The 21,532-nt window shown below is 41.7% G+C and overlaps 1 protein-coding gene across 4 annotated transcripts in view; it reads left to right on the forward strand.

The window, feature by feature from the left end:
• PARD3B (par-3 family cell polarity regulator beta) overlaps nucleotides 1-20,132 on the forward strand; it is a 1,515,381-nt gene extending 1,495,249 nt beyond the window's left edge. For all 4 annotated transcript variants that reach the window (XM_056536585.1, XM_056536586.1, XM_056536588.1 and 1 more), the window contains one exon: nucleotides 18,798-20,132. In XM_056536585.1, the coding sequence (XP_056392560.1) occupies nucleotides 18,798-19,122 (325 nt within the window). In that variant the 3' untranslated portion in view covers nucleotides 19,123-20,132. The remainder of the gene's footprint in view (nucleotides 1-18,797) is intronic.
• Nucleotides 20,133-21,532: the final 1,400 nt, after the last annotated feature.

Genomic DNA, 21,532 nt, shown 5'->3' on the forward strand with positions numbered 1-21,532 from the left:
AGAATAGACTAGATTAGTAAATCTCCCCCATTGTGTTTGTGAATCAATATAACATTTATTTGGAATATCCATTTTCCTTACAAGCAGAGTTTCAAAGTTAGAAAAATGCTAAATTTTCAAAATTTTCATTACATTTTGGGATTTTTCATCAAGAAAGGATGCAAGTAATGCCGAAAATTTACCACTATGTTAAAGTAGAATATGTCACTAAACAATCTCGGAATCAGAATAAACGGTAAAAGCATCCCAGAGTTATTAATGCATAAAGTGACGGTGGTCAGAATTGCAAAAAAGGGCTGAGTCCTTAAGGTGAAAAAGGTTAAGGGTTAAGGCAATTTATGGTTTACTGATGCTGCTGGGCCTGAGTCTGGGAATAAAAATGTTGTTATGGTAGCACTAGCTACCCAAAATCTTCGGTTTCAATTTCAGAATTCATCTTTTAATCTTAGGGATTGTGAAGGCCTAGTGTCTACTCATGCTGCTGCCAACTCCTGGCTGTGCCATTCAGACACTATATGGTCTCCTCATGCTGCCAACACCTCCATGCTGTGTCATTCAGCCACTATATGGTCTCCTCATACTGATGCCACCTCCATGCTCTGTCATTGTGCTGATCTGCGGCAGTGATTCTAAAAGCGATGTCGGTAATCTGCATGTCATACCGAATAACAGTATTATTTCACTACCCCAGCACACTCCATATGCGTGTTAGAGCACAGGTGTTCTACACTCCTATTGAGGCTCTCTGTAGGCCAGAAATAGCCATTTTTAATATAGATTCGCCGCAAATAAATTTGTATCAAAACTAATTTTTTTCGAAAAATTTGGCGAATTTGCTGAATCAAATTTTTCAAAAGTTCACTCATCTCTAGTCACTGCATTTTTGTTGCATGATGTTCCTTAATTTCAGTAAACTTTCCCCTTTAGTAGGCCCTACAAGAAGCAGTATGGTGGGTCAATTCCTGTGATAAGATTGTCTCGAGAACCTGACCACCCTGGGTGGGCTGTATCTCTCCACGCTGAACATTGCTGAATGGGTGGAAGAGCAACTCAAGATACACTTACACTTAAAGGAGTGCTCAACGACTGTGTTGAGGCGGTTCCTGATTTTCATTGAGTAACATATTTTTTTTTACCAATTTCCATAAAAATTTCTTTATTAGTCCTAATAGCCAATTTTTGGGCCTCCAGCAAGTGTAAGTATGGTGTAATGTAACCTGTTCATTGTCCTTTAACCCAGTTAAAAATTAAGTGTATTTTCTCAATTGTGTCTAGCACAAAAGACCATTATGTAAAAGTGTGCATGGGCTGCTTAGCATTTTTGAGATATATGTCATGGAGATAAAGAAGTAACTGAAGAAAATATTGTATGGACTATTCAATAGTTTCATCAGTCTGGATAAGGACCTTATTGTTCGGCAGCCTATTCTTTCTCTCCTGTGATTTAATCATTATAGATATGTGCTGTAGGTTAAGCCTTCAGGTATTCAGCAGTCTACCTTGGCTGTTAATCAGGTTTAGGGCCTAATATTTTTCTCAAGTACTTGTCACGTTTTCTCACCGCACACAGTTGGACTTAATAGAACCACAAAACCCTTTGTTTTGTGAGTGAAACTCTTACTTTCTTTTCTTTGATGTAATCCTCACATAAAAATGTGTTAGATCCTCTTATCAGCAAGATCATTTTCTTTTGCTGCCTCTCGTATTTGCATACAAAGTAAGCATGGCACAGACTGTTGTCTTCACAATCTCATTGTTTACATTCTCAATAGCAGATTCGCGAGTACTGTATAGATTTTTCTACCATGAACAAGGTATTCAATATAAAGAAAATTCAAGTTGCATATTGTTTATTTATTTATAAGTATTATTTATCTCTTCATGATTATTTTTGTTGCATGTTCAGTCATATGTAATACAATATACTCAAAATCCATAGGTAGAGATGTAACAAAATGTCAGAACTCAAAATCTAGGTGTTAGAATACTGTCTTATCTCTGAATATGTATTGTGTATAGTTTAGACACTTGGCCCAGACATGTGGTGAGATATGGTGAAGATCAAAGGTCACTACTTACAATCAGCTCTAAAAAAAAATAAAAATAAAAAAATACTTTAGCAAAAAGAGCTATGACTTAGAAACCATTTTGTGCAAAAGGAGGACCTACTGTGATGAGAATTTTAATTTATTTTAGTTGGTGAATATATGGGAAATAGCCCTTAATTTTAATTCGAATAGTGTATTATAAATTGACAACTGGTTAACCCGATAACGACCATGGACGAGTATAGACGTCCAGGTTGGCGGGCGTTCCCGCACCTGGACGTCTATACTCGTCCATTATTCTCGTGGGTGCTGCCCAGTGCACCCACGAGATCGCGGCAGGGACTCGGCTATATCACACAGCCAGGACCCTGCTGCCCTAAATTTTAATTCGAATAGTGTTATATAAATTGACAACTGGTTAACCCGATAACGACCATGGACGAGTATAGACGTCCAGGTTGGCGGGCGTTCCCGCACCTGGACGTCTATACTCGTCCATTATTCTCGTGGGTGCTGCCCAGTGCACCCACGAGATCGCGGCAGGGACTCGGCTGTATCACACAGCCGGGACCCTGCTGCACTGCCAGGACCGACGTAAACTTCGGTCCCGGCAGTTTTAACCCTTACAGCCGCGGTCGGAAGTGACCGCGCGCTGTAAGGAGTTCTGACAGAGGGAGGGGGCTCCCTCTGTCTCCTCTGCAGCACCCCGCATCGTGATTGCAGGGTGCTGTGTGTGGCCGCACTGCTGGGAGTGAAGTTCACTTCACTCCCGACAGTTTAACCCCTACAGCCCCTACAAAGACCCCCAGGTCTGCCATGGGTATTGCCTGAAAGGACGTGCCAGAGGCACGTCCTAATATGCTGCCTGCTAGTGAAAACTGTCAGACAGCATATAACTGCAATGCTTTGGAATACTAAGTATTCCAAAGCATTAAAAAGTGTAAAAATAAATAAATAAATAAAAGTGTAAAAATAAATAAAAATCTAATAAAAGTGTAAAAAAAAAATATTAAAAATACATTTATTAAATTAATCTAATTAAAAAAATGCATAATGTGTAGGATCGCATTGGCGGACATCCGCAGCATGTAATATGCTGCGCATGTCCGCCACGTGATCCTACACATTATGCAGCAGTCACGATAATGAGCTCGCTGCTGCGGCTGGGTAGCTTTGTGTGTCCACTCATAGCGGCAGATTTCCCGCCAGCAGTCATGAGCGGACACACTGAGCTACCCAGCCGCAGCAGTAATGGATATATTCGCCATGAGCGGGTGCTTATTCCCACAACATGGCGGATATATCCATCAGGAGCCTTAACTGTCACAGACAGACGCGTTATACTGCCAGCCGACCAAGGACCAATCAGAGAGGTCCCTGGTCCAGCCAATAACTTGTAGGGGTGCGGTATATAAATGGGGTCACTTGTGGGGGTACTGTTCTGCCCTGAAAGCCAAATGGCGCTCCTCTCCTTCTGAGTCCTACCACGCGGCCAAGGAACCATATATGGCCAAAGCGGGGGTATTTCCGAACATGGGACAAGCAGCTAAATAAAATATAGGGTGCATTTCTTTCAATATCAGAAGTGATGTACAAAAAATATGCCCCCCAAATGATGCATTTGTGAAAAATTGCAAATTTCGAATTTTTAACACTGACTTTGTAATAATTCCTGCCAAAAAACTATGGTGTTAAAATACTCACTGTACCCCCTAGCGACTACCTTGAGGGGTCTAGTTTTTAAAATGGGGTCATTTGGGGGGGTGTTCCTATGTTCTACTACCTTTTAATTTCTGCAAACCTTGCATAGCACATAAAAAAAGATGTACTTTTCAAATTTTCAAAATTTTCAAAATTTCAAGTTAAATTGTTAGGCTTCTAACTAATTTAAAATGTTAATTAAAAACTAAAAAATGATATCAAAATAAAGTAGACTTCTGAAAGTATAAGTTACATAAACTATTTGGTCAGTATGTATAAATATGTGCAACCTATTAGTGTTAAAATAGCAAAAAATCTTAATTTTTTGTAAAAATTTCATGATTTTTTGCATTGTAAAAAAAAACTACAAATGATATCGGCTTACTTTTACTATGTACATGAAGGACAACTTGTGACAAAAAAAACAATGTCAGAATTATCGTGATTGGCAAAACGTTACCAGAGTTATTCTCTAATAAAGACAGACATCCCCGATTTGAAAAAACAGGCCTGGTCTTTCAGGGGCGTACAGGTTTATTTGCATTGGTCCTTAAGGGGTTAAATTAAACCTTACTCATGGAAACCTGGCAGCAGTGGGGGGAGTGGGCCAGGTAAGTATACCTGTTTGTTATGTTGTACACAGCCTGGGCCAATAGTAAAAAGAAAATTTTCCATGCTGGACAATCCCTTCACAATGCCAGGGGCACTTTGGCATTGGCTGATGTTGAAGGGTGTCTGGTATGTGCGGCCTTCTAAGGGAACAGATACTGGTGTTTACCCATGACCAGAGTGCTGGTGTGATACAGGAGGAAAGCAGAGCGTGGAAGAAATACACTGGCTCAGATTTATCAGTCTGCCTGAAATCCAAAAGGTTTAATTTGCGGAATTCCACCTCAAATTAAAGCCCATAGACTTTTAGCTTGCGGAAATTCAGAAGTGTGAATGGGAGTGCGGAATCCCATAAAAGTCTATGGGCTTTAATTTGAGGCGGAATTCCACAAGCGGAAATTCTGCTGTGTGAATAGACCCAAACTGTCTTGTTTCACCCATAGCAACCAATCACAGCTCAGCTTTCAGTTTACCAGAGCTCATTAAGATATGAAAACTGGAAAGAGCTGTGAATGGTTATTAAAATGATCATGCATGGCCAGATTAGATGGTGCACTCTAATGATCACTCTAAAACTGAACCATACCACGAAAATATCAAGTTATCTCCACAGAATGCCAAACATGTTTTATCCATTGTAAAAAAAACAAAAACAAACTGAATGTGCTGTATTTTATTCATCCTTACATGGTACTGTAAATTAAACACATATTCAGGGAATCATAATTGTAAAACCACTCAAAACACTTCAGTTAGTTGATACCTATTCACCATACATAGGATTTACCATATAAGCATACGTATTAACATTAAAGAAAAGTGATCTGAGTCCATCTGACTATATAATGTGTATGGGGTGGTGGTGGTGCTGGTGGTGGGGTGATCCTCTTGATTCTCATCATCTGCCATGGGAGAGAAGGATCAGGCATGTTAGATTTCAACTGCCCTATCCTTTTGTTCTAAGGGAGATAAGACCCTGTGTAAGAAAGGTGACAATGGCTTTTTTCTCCTCTCACCATTCTAACCACATGAACACTCAACCAAACCATGAACCAAACATTAATTCCTATGGAGTCAATGGGAGAGACAGCTATTGGCCAAATGGCGAGCAATTGAATGTGTATGGCCACCTTAAAAGTCCAGAACTGTGTAGGTTTACATGATCTGATAGCTGTAGTCACACTATTGATAACAAGTGTGTGAACAACTTGAAGGAAGGCACAGGCACAGTCTTCAGTTACTTGCATAAGCTGGTAATTCTTGTCCCAGCTAAGAGCCTGTTACACCCTTATTCCGTCTAGACAACCCTGAGTATGTTCTCCAGCCTGGACTACAGTAATAATGTGCATAGAGGAATCAGAGCAGAGAGGTTTGTGCTATTGATGTGTGGAGATCATGGAGGACGGTCTAGAATGGAATCTAAAATTGCTGGGATTAATTCCTAATTTGCATAATTATATTTGGAATATTTAACATTTTAATGTCCAATCACTAACTTTGCTGATATTGATGAAACTCTATATGGCGGCCATTTACACATATACAGTTACATATACATTTCATTACACTTGCCTGTGTCTTATTCTAATTGCGTTCACTTCACGGAGGACCAATCAGACACAATAACATACTTGTCTGTGACTGGCACTTGTTTTTATTCTACAGACAAGCTAATCCAACACTTAAGACGACATCCATTCACAACATGACAGTGAGACAATCCCTCCTTTTTAGAAATATGTAGGGCAGGATTTGCACTGTGTAATAGAGAACAGCAATATGCCAACGCCATGCATGTTGGATATTATTTTCATCAGTTTAATTTTTGTTTCACTTCCCTGCTTAGCAAAGGCAAACATACGGCACCGTCATAATGAGTTTAACAGAATAACACATTTAAACCTTGTTCTATTCATTGCACAAAATTGTTCCACTCAAAGTTTGGGTTAGATGTATGTTAAGCAAGGAGTATCCTTGAGTTGTTCATCGTCTATTTCCTCGCACTGCAATAGCAATAAAAGCTGGAAAATAATTTCCAGAGGAGTGATGAGTGGAACGACTGAATAAAGAGTAGGTGTGAGTGTATAGATACCAGTTGTCCTGCAGCTTATGCCATTTAGGAACCATTTTTGTGTGTCGGAGGCAGCTTTTGTCTCTTCCATCAACACCTAGTCTGGACTATCTCAATAAGGACTACAAATGCCTGTCTTATTCATCCAGTATCAGGTCCCTTAGGCTAAACTGGATTTCCAGACTGAGCGCAGCTTGCTCTCCCTCCAGTACCTCATTTTACTTTAGACAGGAAACATTTGCACTAAGTGATTCCAATGGGACAATTACTAAATCATTTTAAGGCAGATAATGTGCGTCCTTGAATTCGCCTTTGAATCTCAGAAAAGGCGCCTATCCTTGGCCAGGTGAACCTTGCGAATGAGACAGCAACTGTTTAGTTATAATCAAAAACACACATAGCAACAAGTATTAAAAGCAAAGGCAAAAGGTAAAGACATTTGGTTTGTATTAAAACTTTCAGAATGTTCAGTTTTGTCTTATGATGAAAATGCAGCTATTCATATCTGAGCAGATTCCTATTTGCCAACACTAAACATGAACCAATATTATTGTATTTTGTTAAAGGCCACCTAATTCCCTTCCATGGCCTGTAACATTCCCCCTCAGTTGCAGTGTATTATTCAAGAAGACAATATGCCCTACAGAATATAAACTGACCTTTACAAAAGTAAGCAATCTCAAAGTAGTGACCAACTCTTCAACTCTCGGCTTCTGATCCTCTTAAGAAATTTGGATTTAGTTGTCATGGTAACAACAAATACAGGGCTGACACATAGTCTAAAAAACATTCATTATGTATGACTTACCAACTTTCATAACAAGTAAAGGGAGGACATGTAAAGATAGGACTCTGTTTATTCAGGTAAAGATCAGTATTCAGTATTGGGCTTAGGAAACAGATCATGGATTCTTAAAAAAGTGTGTTATTAATAATAAAAGGCTTTGTTCACACTTTGCTACAATTTATAATGGACCCATGGTAGTGGCTATGTTGAATTAATTTTCAAATGGATCCTGACAGACCCCATTGACTTATAGTAGGATCAATCAGGTTTTTGTTTGGGTTTGGGTATTTTTTATGGTGAGACTTGTTGTAGACTAAGCTGTTAGTGCAAAAAAAATATCAGAAACAGAAAGGAGAAAAACACTAGTGTGATTTTACTCTTAAAGGGGTGTTCAAGCCAGTAAAATATGCCATATGTACAGGATAGGAATAAGTATCTGATCACACTGTGGGAGGGGGTCAGACCACTAACTTCACCTCCCGAGTCTTCTTTTAACCTGTTAACGACCATCTATACTCGTCCATGTGCCGTTAATGGGGTATGACGCGGGCTCCCGACTCGAGCCCACGTCATATCGGCTGGCCCCCAGCTGGTTCCTGTAGCTGGGGGCCGGCATTAATCGCCGCGGCCGGCTATTAACCCTTTAGATTGCCACTGTCAAAGTTGACAGCTCCGTCTAAAGGTGCCTTTATCCTGTCCCTGGTGGTCCAGTGGGGTGGGGGGCGATCCACTTCTGAGGTAGCCTGAGGGCTTACCTCTCTTGTATTGCCGGCTTTTGCGCTCAGAGTGATAAAGCCTGGCAGGACCAGGCTTTATCAATCGAGCACAGAGCACACAGACCAATGTGGTTCTATGGAACCACATTGATCTGTATGAGGAATCAAATGATTCCTCCTAAAAGTCCCCTAAGTGGACTTAAAGTATAAAAAAAAAAGTTTAAAAAAAAGTTTAAAAACACAACACATTAGCCGCTTCCTTATTAAAAGTTTTAATCAGTCCCCTTTTCCCAAATTCCATATAAAAAATTATAAACATTAATAAACATAAACATATGTGGTATTTCCGCGTGTGTAAATGTCTGTTACGCCGAGCGCTCCGGGTCCCTGTTCCTCCCCGGAGCGCTTGCGGCGTTCTCCTCTCTGCAGCTCCCCGGTCAGACCTGCTGACCGGGAGCGCTGCACTGACATTCGCGATGGGAATGTGATTCGCATAGCGGGACGCGCTCGCGAATCGCATCCCAAGCCACTTACCCGTCCTGGTCCCCGGCTGTCATGTTCTAGCGCGCGCGGTGAATAGGTTCTGCATCCTGGTGACCCGTCTCGTCAAGCCGCTCTACATTTCTTCGGTCAACGGAGTGAAGTTGGACTGCACTGTGCGTTACCGCACAGAGCCCTTGCCTATGAGCATTGGACTGCATCACGAGAAAATTGAATTTTTCGTCCTGCCCAACTGCACCTCTGAAGTCCTCCTCAGTCTTCCATGGCTCCAGCATCATTCTCCCACCCTTGACTGGACCACTGGGGAGATCATGAATTGGGGTCCTGCTTGCCGAAAGAAATGTCTCACGTCTGCTCCCAGTCCAGTCTGTCGGGCCCCAGTGTCTCCTACTGTGCCTGGTCTCCCCAAGGCCTATCAGGACTGTGCCGTGCCTCCTCATAGCCCCTGTCCTGGTGACACTCTGCCCTGTGACATGCTTCACCCTCTGCCCCCCCTCCCCATTTCCATTCCTCCTGAACTACCTGCCGCTGATGTAGCTACCCAGGACTTTTTGTTCCGGAAGGAAACTCAAGAGGCGCCCCCCATGTTCTCCTTTCATTTGAAGGGACAAGGAGACAAAAAGAGGGGGAGACCCAAGGGGGGGGGGGGTACTGTTACGCTGAGCGCTCCGGGTCCCTGTTCCTCCCCGGAGCGCTCGCGGCGTTCTCCTCTCTGCAGCGCCCCAGTCAGACCCGCTGACCGGGAGCACTGCACTGACATTCGCGATGGGAATGCGATTGGCATAGTGGGACGCGCTCGCGAATCGCAACCCAAGCCACTTACCCATCCCGGTCCCCGGCTGTCATGTTCTGGCGTGCGCGGCTCCGCTCTCTAGGGTGCACGCGCCAGCTCTCTAAGATTTAAAGGGCCAGTGCACCAGTGATTGGTGCCTGGCCCAATCAGTCTAATTAGCTTCCACCTGCTCCCTATGTATATTACCTCACTTCCCCTGCACTTCCTTGCCGGATCTTTTTGCCTTGTGCCAGAGAAAGCGTTAGTGTTGTCCAAAGCCTGTGTTCCAGATCTTCTGCTATCCTCATTGACTACGAACCTTGCCGCCTGCCCCGACCTTCTGCTACGTCTGACCTTGCCTCTGCCTAGTCCTTCTGTCCCACGCCTTCTCAGCAGTCAGCGAGGTTGAGCCGTTGCCGGTGGATACGACCTGGTTGCTACCGCCGCAGCAAGACCATCCCGTTTTGCGGCGGGCTCTGGTGAAAACCAGTAGCAACCCTAGAACCGGTCCACCGACACGGTCCACGCCAATCCCTCGCTGACACAGAGGATTCACATCCAGCTAGCCGAATCCTAACAATGTCCAAACTATAAAAATATATAATTAATTAAACCGCACGGTAAATGGCATACGCGCAAAATAGCATTTTTTTGTCACTTTTTATACCATAAAAAATTTTTTATTGAAAAAATGAGCCCCTCATACCACCCTGTACGAAAAAAAATTGAAAAAGTTATGGGGGTCAGAAGAGGACAATATAGAAATGTATGTATTTATTTGTGCATGTAGTTATGATTTTTTCCAGAAGTACGACAAAATCAAACCTATATAAGTAGGGTAACATTTAAATCTTATGGACCTACAGAATAAAGATACAGTGTAATTTTTACCGAAAAATTTACTGCGTAGAAACGGAACCCCCCAAAATTTACAAAATGGCGTTTATTTTTTTATTTATTTTGTCGTACAATTATTTTTTTTTTCCATTTCGCTGTAGATTTTTGGGTAAAATGACTGATGGCATTTCAAAGTAGAATTGGTGGCACACAAAAAAAAGCCATGATATGGTTTTTTAGGTGCAAAATTGAAAGGGTTATGATTTTTAAATTGAAAGGAGGAAAAAATGAAAACAGAAAAACAGAAAAACGCTTGGTCCTTGAGGGTTTAAACTGAAGCAATGCATTGCACCATTCATACTCTATGGGAGCCTCAGAGATAGCCAACTAAAGGAAGCATTGGGTCCCTATTCTTGAGATGGGGAGGCAGCAATCAGACCCCCACAATCAGACACTTATCCTCTATTCTGTGGATAGGGGATACAATTTGCAGGCTGGAATACCCCTTTAACCCCTTAAAGGGGTAGTCCAGTGGTGAAAAACTTATCCCCTATCCTAAGGATAGGGGATAAGTTTGAGATCGCGGGGGGTCCGACCGCTGGGGCCCCCTGCGATCTCTCTGTACGGGGCCCCGGCTCTCCGCCTAGATAGCGGGTGTCGACCCCCGTACGAGGCGGCGGCCGACACGCCCCCTCAATACATCTCTATGGCAGAGCCGGAGATTGCCGAAGGCAGCGCTTCGGCTCTGCCATAGAGTTGTATTGAGGGGGCGTGTCGGCCGCCGCCTCGTGCGGAGGTCGACACGCCCCCTTCCCGCGGGCTGTCGGGGCTCCGTACAGGAGATCGTGGGGGGCCCCAGCGGTCGGACCCCCTGCGATCTGCAACTTATCTCCTATCCTTAGGATAGGGGATAAGTTGCTCACCACTGAATCACCACTGGACTACTACTTTAAGGACTCAGGGTTTTTCCGTTTTTGCACTTTCGTTTTTTCCTCCTTACCTTTTAAAAATCATAACCCTTTCAATTTTCCACCTAAAAATCCATATTATGGCTTATTTTTTGCGTTGCCAATTCTACTTTGCAGTGACATTAGTCATTTTACCCAAAAATGCACGGCGAAACGGAAAAGAAAATCATTGTGCGACAAAATCGAAGAAAAAACGCCATTTTGTTACTTTTGGGGGCTTCCGTTTCTACGCAGTGCATATTTCGGTAAAAATTACACTTCAGAATTATTCTGTAGGTCCATACGGTTAAAATGATACCCTACTTATATAGGTTTGATTTTGTCGCACTTCTGGAAAAAATCATAACTACATGCAGGAAAATTTATACGTTTAAAAATGTCATCTTCTGACCCCTATAACTTTTTTATTTTTCCACGTATGGGATGGTATGAGGACTCATTTTTTGCGCCGTGATCTGAAGTTTTTATCGGTATGATTTTTGTTTTGATCGGACTTTTTGATCACTTTTTATTCATTTTTTAATTATATAAAAAGTGACCAAAATACGCTTTTTTGGACTTTGGAATTTTTTTCCGCGTACGCCATTGACCGTACGGCTTAATTAATGATATATTTTTATAGTTCGGACATTTACGCACGCGGCGATACCACATATGTTTATTTTTTATTTTTTTTATAATGTTTTATTTTTTTTATGGGAAAAGGGGGGTGATTCAAACTTTTATTAGGGAAGGGGTTAAATGACCTTTATTAACACTTTTTTTTTACATTTTTTTTGCAGTGTTATAGGTCCCATAGGGACCTATAACACTGCACACACTGATCTCTAATGCTGATCACTGGCGTGCATTAACACGCCTGTGATCAGCATTATCGGCGCTTGACTGCTCCTGCCTGGATCTCAGCCACGGAGCAGTCATTCGTCGATCGGACACCGGGGAGGCAGGTAAGAGCCCTCCCAGTGTCCGATCAGCTGTTCGGGACGCTGCGATTTCACCGCGGCGGTCCCGAACAGCCCGACTGAGCAGCCGGGTCACTTTCACTTTCACTTTAGAAGCGGCGGTCAGCTTTGACCGCCGCTTCTAAAGGGTTAATACCGCACATCGCCGCGATCGGCGATGTGTGGTATTAGCCGCGGGTCCCGGCCGTTGATTAGCGCCGGGACCGACGCGATATGATGCGGGATCGCGGCGCGATCCCGCTTCATATCGCGGGAGCCGGCGCAGGACGTAAATATACGTCCTGCGTCGTTAAGGGGTTAAGGTATGTTCACGCGTAAAGGATCTGATGCATATTCTCTGCAGCTGATTTTGCTGCCCATTGAATTTAATACGTAGCAAAATCAGCTGCGCAAAATATGCAGCAAACATAAGCAGCAGAAGGTACCCTTTTAAAGGGGTACTCCGCTGTAAACATCTAATCTCCCCCCCGTGATCTCCGCTGTGGCACCCCAGTCAATCGGTGCATGGAGCAAACTCCACTCCTTGCCCGATGACTGGCGATGCCAGCCGCCATTCCCCCTCCATGCATATCTATGAATGGAGGGGGCGGGGCGTGACATCATGAATGCGGAAACTGGAAGTTTCCGTGTTACAGACGCCGCCGCTGGCGGCCCTGAGATCGTGGGGTTCCCAACAGCACAACCCCCGTGATCTTATCCTCTGTCCTTTGGATAGGGGATAAGATGTTTAGAGCGAAGTACCCCCTTAGGGGAATAGTGGTAGCAAACTAACTTGGATCCAAACAATAATTTTTGTGGAGTAAAAATGCAGTATACAGATGTTACATGTGAATTATAGAAGCATGAATTTTTTGTTCCAATTTTTTTTTTTACTTTTTCCCTATTGACAATAACAGAAAACATACTATACAAAAGCACATCCTTCAACAAAATAATTTTTACAACAACTTATCATTTTCCTAACCTATCATTGACATGATAGAAACCCATTAAGATTCACTGTATCATATGTTATTTGCAGTTCGTAGACAATTATCAAAAAAAACATAACAAATAATATAGTGCTGTATGAAGTGTCCAGAATATGAACCCTTGGCCTAAATCTCTTTAATCTTTCCAAAAATCTAGGTCAACCATTCATTCAGTCCTATGAATGACCATGAAGATTACACAAAGCAGCGCTTGTGGACTCTGCTATGGAGTCTATTACAGCTGCTTTGATGTTTTTATTGAATTAAAAGTACAGTAAATGAAATGCATCATCTCTGCGTTGGATCCTATAACACCAAGCAGAGCACTGGTAGGCCACGTGTTGTCCTACCAATTGTGATGAATAGCTCTGTAAGATGGAAAAACATCCTGTGTTACTGTATAAGACTTTCTTGGGAGTTATATCATTCTGTTACCACCTAACAATGTCTGATGATCATCATCAACAAATAATATTACTTTTGAATACCCTTAATTGCTTTTGTCGTTTACGCAGATTATTTTGTTAAAAACACTACACGTTCAGATCCATATGATCATCACTTTTTATACCATTATTTTTATCATTGATCTGCAAATACAATGGCGGGATACAGTTATGCTGTTTGCTGTGTTTGCCTGTCCAACTCATGGATGGTGGTTTGACACTGGGACCCCCAAATTGTAGGATAATCCCATTAAAGGGGTACTCCGCCCCTAGACATCTTATCCCGGACATCCTGCCGCTTGGGGAGCCCCGCAATCTCGTCTGCAGCACCCCAGACATCCAGTGGACTGAGCGAACTTCACTCCGCGCCAGATGACTGGCAATGCGGGGATGAGGCTTGTGATGTCCCCAGCCATGCCCCCTCGATGCAAGTCTATGGGAGGGGGTGAGACGGCTATGATGCCCCCTCCTATAGACTTGCATTGAGGGGGCTTCGCTGTGACATCCTTTGGATAAGGGAATAAGATGTTTAGGGGCAGAGTAGCTCTTTAAGTTCTATTGAAACCAGCTTGTCCATGCGACAGCTCCAAGGAAAATCCTGCAGCCTCTTGGACGGCTTCCTACTCTCATGTACATGCTGTAGTTGCCTAAAGAGTCACTATTTTAACAGAATTTTAGCACTTGATTTGTACAGAACCTTTTACTAAACATTACATATAATGTTGTTATCTACATTAATTAAAATGTTTTAGCAAATGGCAGGTACACTTTAAATGTGGGTTAACCTACAGTATTTACTTTGTGATAGCTCCCCCTGACCGCTCCCTGCTTCTATGTACATGTTTTAGCTACTTGCAGAATGTAATTAAGCATATTGCACTGTGTTAGCACTTGATGTTCTGATGATAAGGGTACATTCACACAGTGGTGCATTTGTTGCAGATTTGATGCTGCAGTTTTGTGTAAATCAATGGAACTAAGTGATTGAACACAGCAGCAAATCCGCAGCAAACACTGATTGTGTGAATGTACCCTTACATTGTAATTCTATGTCTCGATCAGTTGTGCCACTGCCATCATATACTTATATATGTATGGAACCTTGCATATACCACATATCTATATCCTTGCATATACCACATATCTATATCCTTGCATATACCACATATCTATATCCTAGTCTTCCAAGTCTCTACATCACCAAACTCTGCTTGGAAGAGTTTAAAATTAAAGGGGTACTCTGCCCCTAGACATCTTATCCCTTATCCAAAGGATAGGGGATAAGATGTTTGATCGCAGTGGTCCCGCAGTGGTCCCCCTGCATCGCCAGTCATCAGGCACAGAGCGAAGCGCACTCTGTGCACCAGGTGACAGGGGTGCTGCAGGAGAGATCGCTTTGCCCCTAGACATCTTATCCCCTATCCAAAGGGTCTGAGTATCCCTTTAAGCATCCACAGCTCTTACTTATGATCTGGCATGCTTCCTGAACAAATGTTAACTGCTACGTCACACGCTCATATGTACTGTATATTCATTGGCATCTTTAGGCGATACATTGGCCAAATACCAGCTGCCAATAATATCCTTTCATCTGTCCTCTTGTTTGATGAAGTAGCTAGAAGGATGGGTGTCAGTTGATCCAGAAGACTAGTCAGATGACTTGGGAGAATCTTTCCTCATATCTCCACCAAGTAAAAACCTCCCCATCATTGCAGGCAATGTCCAGACAGAGGAAATGCTTAGCGTTCTTAATGTTCATTTTACAACCAGAACATCATCTTTTGCCAATATCTGATAGCCCATAAACTGAAATGTTTTCTATTATTGTGTGTTTAATGAGAGACATCTGGATGGGAAGAATATAGACTAATGTGTTATTTTGTGTTTTGTCCAGTTTCTTTCCAGTAAGCTTGCAGCATTTTACATTTCTTGCTCCCCTTTATAACATGTAGTTTTAATTGTGTACATGTTGCATGTCAATAGACTATTTAACACCTGGTAGTGACATAATGCAGTGAATGGCTCTGTACAGAATGACCTCCAACAAGCGTTCCAACATTTTAGTTTTATGAGTATTACGTGTCAAGTCCTCTAAAACAGTCCCATAGTTTCTGGGCTTTCTTACACAATGAAAGTATGGGGCTATTTAAAGTCTACCAACACTTTGGCATCCTGTAGAATATTATGCTTCCATAACCTTCTACCCACTACTTTTATATGTGTCCAAGTAACATTTGCACTTATTTAAAGATAGAGAGCGACATTTATCAATGTTTGCTTATGTATTCTTTTTTTTTTTAGTAATTTTTCCCTTACTTTTTTTTTTGCTTATGTGTGACTTATTTATCAACTGGTTTCAGCCTGTTGATAATTTTCTTTCACGTAAGCAATTTTTGCTTTTTTACTTTGTTAGTAGCTTTTTCTGCTCCATGTTTGAGCTGGAGTAAATTTAGTCAATTTTTAACCCTGTTGCGATTTTTTTTTGCGTAGTTGCGACTGTCGCAGTTAATAAATACCTGACTACCCGTAGTCCATTTTAAAATTAATACTACGTAGTTATTTTTGGGAAAACTTGCTTTTCTCGCTTTCCAGTCAAAATGTCGCACGAAAAATCGCGTAGTCGCAGTTGCGACAATTTTGCGACAATTATAGTAAAGAAAACCTGACTAAAACCGTTGATAAATGTCCATAAGAAAGAATTGTTGTCATGTTGTGTTATATTATTTTCAAGTTCATAAACGTTTCTCTTGCCATTCTGTGGTGGTGAAAAAATGTATAACTTAAGAAAACATGTTAAAGTCCCCCTCAGTACTGCCATATAGTGTAACACTTATCGCATTGGCATCTGTGACATTGGCTTACTGTAAATTGGTAATTGACAACTGTTCATCACAGCAAAATCGACCCTCAGAGAAACCTCAGTGAGCCTGAAGATCCCCAGGAGTCCACAGGAACAATTGGACATTCAGAGACAGAACATTTCTGAGGCTCCGCCCTCTTTGCCAGATCTATATCCATATGGACCTGACAAAAAGGGCGGAGTCTTCGAAACACATAGTCCAAGTAAATCTTTATTGTTTAAATATGCTACTGTCCATTAATTTCGGTTATAGGTAGTAAGTTTTATCCAGCCAGGAGTGCTTTCTCTGAACGCCCAATTGTTTCTATAGAGTCCTGGGATCATCAGGCTCGCTGTGGTTTCTCTGAGGGTCGATTTTGCTCAATTTAATGCCGCTCTGAGGATCGTGGATTGTAGAAGGATGTTGGCTGACCCTGACCCCTTGATTATTGAGCACCTGGATGGTGTAAGGCACATATTGTGTTGTGTCCACAGCACAACACGACAAAGCAGATTTTTTTATTCTCCTTATATGTTTAACACCCTGATAACGGCACATAAAGCGCCCTGTGTATTCTTTTTTCTGCCTTTATCTAGAACTGTTCTTTACATTAAGAGTTAAACAAACAGCTGTTTGTAGGACTAAAAGTGTCCATCCTGTTCAACTTTTTCTATTTCAGAATTGATCCAGTGATTAAGAGGAAGGGAAGTCAAACAGCCTCCCCTCCCCTCCCCCCCCCCCCCCCCCGAAAAAAAAAACCCATAAAACTGAAGCCAAATTTCCTCACCTTAGGGAGGAAAAATCTCTCAGACTTCCAAATCTGGCAATCAGAAGAAATCCCTGGACCAAATACCCTTTCCTAGAATCTAGTGACTATAACCTAACCTGTATTATTATTAGTGCTCAGTACACTATGGATTTTTTTGAGCAGAATTACATTCTGGAATTCCACTTGGATAATACGGTGCAGCATCCTCTCATTTTTCTCAATGGGATTCTGTGGAACCATTTACACTACAGAATTTCTGCCGGGGTCTTTCTGCCATGGAAAATCCAGACCCCAGACTCTACCGCAAGAATGAATATGTTTATTCTTTCGGCGGCATCTGCTCTAAAATGCATTGCTGTGCAGTTTCGACCTGTGAGTTGTAGTTTTGCAAGATCTGAAGGGCCACTGTTTGGCGATTACGGCTCTGGACATAGATGATGCCTCTTTCTTTATAGCTACAGTCTTAGGCTAAGTTTCCACTTAGTTTTTTCTCTTGCAGTTTTTGGAATACTGCCACTGCAGTTTTTGAGCCAAAGTCATAAGGGAGGAGAAGTGTATTCAAAAGGAATAGGACATACAAAGGAAGGACGTACACTTCTCCTCCCTTATGATCCACTTCTGACTTTGGCTCAAAAACTGCAGTGGCAGTATTCCAAAAACTGCAAGAGAAAAAAAAACAAGTGGAAACTTAGCATTATATATAATTTCTTTCTTATAAATGTTTTTTTTTATAATTTCATATATTTTGTCAGGTTGTGCGCCAAATTCTGGAACATTGTGACAAATTCTTTCTCATTGCGCCAGAATTCTGTCTCATTGCACCAGAAATGGGAAAAAAAAAACGACCAACTCTCCATTTTACTGAGAAAACCCGAAAATGGGGCATGATCACAGAAAAGGGGTGTGGTCAAAGTAAAGGGGGCATGGTCACTGAAAGGGGTCGTGTTCCCAACATTTTCATAAAAAAACAACATATTTACTAAGGTTTCCACAGAAAATGTGGTGGATTTTAGCTGAGGAAAACCTGACAGATCAGAGCATATGTAAAAAAAAGCAAAATGTAGGGAAATCTACATGCCTACCTTGTAAATAGCGTGGGGAAAATTAGTAGGGAATTAAACCCCACAAAGAAAACTATACTTTACTTTTAGTAAATCAGGGCCTATATACTTAGGTTAGCAGACCAGAAGTAAAATTAAGTTGGACCAAATACAATTTGACAGATGTTTTGAAAAATACTACCAAACATTTTAAATTTTACCCAGTTAACCTACACATGGAGATCCTTATCACTACTTGTTGGCTGGGATAAAAGTTCTTTTTAGCCTGTATTCTAGTAATATCCAACACCATGACAACAAGTCATTCTACCTTTTATATAAGCTTATGATACACATAAACTAGAAGAAGCGTTCTCACCTTCAATTACTAGATCCTGGCTTACATAAACAGCGATCACGTAAAGGTTTGTCAGACCATTATTTACACCATAAGTACACAGTACTCATAATGAATAGGATTATTAAAAAGAGAAAAGTACCATAATAATCTTATAGTAAGTGTTCTGTTCTTTTGGTGGTTATTTTTCTAGTTATATATTATGGTTGCAACTCAAAGATATTTACATCGATATGCGAATAATATTTTCAAATATGTTGATATAAAGTACAGAACTCTATATAGGTCTGTATACATTGGGCCTATAGGTAGACTGTGTAATCTCTGCAAAAAGCATATCATTACATAGTATTTTAACTTGACGAATAATAAGAAGGTAATATGTTGCCTTTGTTTTTCAGACCTGTAGCGGTGGAGCCTGTGGAGTACATGACTAGTCCACGTGCAATGTACAATGACAGAGAGCCACCCTACTACTATGATGTGGCATCTCCAAGCACCAAAGGTACCTATCCTAGATCCCAATCCCATCAAGAAGAGAACTACAGGTTCCCACCATACCACCCGTCAACAGCCAAGGGTCCTCTGCGACAAGACGTGCCACCTTCTCCACCTCAAGCGCACAGATCCCCAGGCTATGGTACTGGAGGAAGATTAGGGCAGGATCGGTACAAGTATAGAACCCAAGATCCAAGGCAGAAAAACTCCATGACTGCAGCTGTATAGACTACAAAGTAATACATCTTACGCGAAAAAAGACTTTACAGTCACATGAAGGAACGTAACCAGTGTAAATGCTGCTGAACATTCAATTGCCAAAACAATTTAGCGGTACCCTATGGATAGGTGAGGTGTTCCCGCAGCCTTCTGTAAAGAAATAACCATTCCAATAATGCATTATGTCTACATGGTTTCTGAATATAGATCATAACCACGTGTAGTACAGTTTTTTTAATTTCCTGAATATGAAGGAATTTTAGGTGTTTAGTTGTGTGGCATCCACAGGTGGTAATAACATCTATTCTTAAGTATGAAGCCAGGAATGTAGCCTAACCAAAAAAAGATGAGCCCGACTGTCTGGTGATGCGGGAAAAGCAGCATGTTTGAATTATATATTCCACAGAGATATTCCACATACCGGTCTGATCTCCTAATGACACTATAGTTAATACTTGTAGAAAAATGTGTCCTGCTTTGTATGTTCTTATTCTGTTTTTCATACTGCTATTGACTCTATGTGTAATCCTTCAGCTGTATTCTTTAGATCAAGTAGCCCTGCATCCATACTTTAGCTATATTGTAGCATCAGAAGGTCATTGGCATTTAAGTTCCAAACGCTATGTGTGTGCTGCGAGGGCTGCCCCTCGAGGCACCCCCCCTCAATGCAAGTCTATGGGAGGGGGCGTTGCCCCCTCCCATAGACTTGTATTGAGGGGAGTGTGGTGTGATGTCACAAGGGGGCGTGGCCAACCCCCTGCAGCGCGCACACATCGTTCGGAACTAAATATTCCGAACGCTGGCTAGTGGAGTATTTCTTTAAGCATATACCTTTTGTTTGTAGAGTTTGTATACTTCCCTGCTCACTATCACTTTCTTACCATAGAACCAATAGATCACCAGTATCTTGTAATGTATTCTAAAAGCTTAATAGTAGACTATCTCTGGGATGTAGCATAACATCTACTAGAGTATATTGAAGACTACACAATCCTACTCCTAGTGAACTTTTATTTGATATTGACCACTTTATATGAATAAATAAATCTTTTTTCAATATTACATTTTGTAACCTGCTTTAGTTTGATACTTTATTATACAAAATAATAACATTTTGAGCAAGTTCAGTGGTTTTCCAAACTTTTTACTATTTTCCATTTCTCAGAAAATCCTATTATCATGGATTAGTCATTTCTATCACATTTGAAAAAGACACTGATATACCTATACACAGGCAATTGTATGGGGGAACCGCATATAACATAACATCAGAACGACTTCCAAAAAACCTGGGAGACACTGATCCAAATTTAAGGACAACTGTAGTGATACACTTCTCTATATGCCCGTGCCTCAAAAATAAACAAAATAAACTTATACATATCTTCCTACGAGCCCCCGTTGGTCCGGCACAGGCCTCACGGTCCGGCAGTGCTGACGTCATTCCACTTCCTGGGGACGGGGACGCTGCAGAGCCGTCAGTGTATCACCGGCCGTAGCGATGTCCCACCCCGGCTGGTGATAGGCTGAGCCCACTGTCATGTAAGGAGCTCTGGCCGGCTTCTTACATGACAGGGGGCTCAGCCTATCACCAGCCGGGGCGGGACATCGCTACGGCCGGTGTTACGCCGACGGCTCTGCGGCCTCTCCGTCCCCAGGAAGTGGAATGACGTCAGCACTGCCAGACCGTGAGCCTGTGCCGGACCAACGGGGGCTTGTAGGAAGGTATGTATACGTTTATTTTGTTAATTTTTGAGGCCCGGGCATGTAGAATAGTGTACCACTACAGTAGTCCTTTAACATTATCAGAATCATTCCTTTATATAAGGAACAATACGAAGAATAAGCTGTCTATTTTCTACATAGGAAGACCGCAGAAACACAGCTAGTAACTGAGAATAGGTAAATTCATGTTTCACAGTCTACTCGTTCTGTGACTTTTAGTAGTAAGTGCCTGAAACAGAACTAGTTAATGTCATAGAAAAAAAAAAGGAAACCAATAACTACAAAAACAAAATGGGAGCGAGCTGAATGGTACAAGTATAGTTCATGTACAAAGAGAATTCAGCCTGCAGAATGTATTGATCCCATACTAAGTATGCAATCAATACTTTCTGTCACTGCATGCTTTTTACTGTGAAAAATGTATCACAGCAATAGAACATTGCAAACCCCTGGCAATGCTTTTTATTTTTTTCATTTTTCAGCTGAAACTTCTCCTGCTGTTCTTTTAGTAGCACACACGGGATCTTAAACAGTATGGCCATTAATAAGACAGAAAAAAAAAGTGATGCCCCTGGGTGGGTTTTTCTTCTCTCTGTGGATGGTCAGCTTTATGGTCTGGTGAAAGGCCAGCCAAAAACAAGGAATCTTACTAGAAGAATTTGACTGTGAGTCAGACACAAGGCAGGGTCGCCAA

This window comes from Hyla sarda, chromosome 8 (genome assembly GCF_029499605.1).
Source record: "Hyla sarda isolate aHylSar1 chromosome 8, aHylSar1.hap1, whole genome shotgun sequence".
Taxonomy (NCBI): Eukaryota; Metazoa; Chordata; class Amphibia; order Anura; family Hylidae; genus Hyla; species Hyla sarda.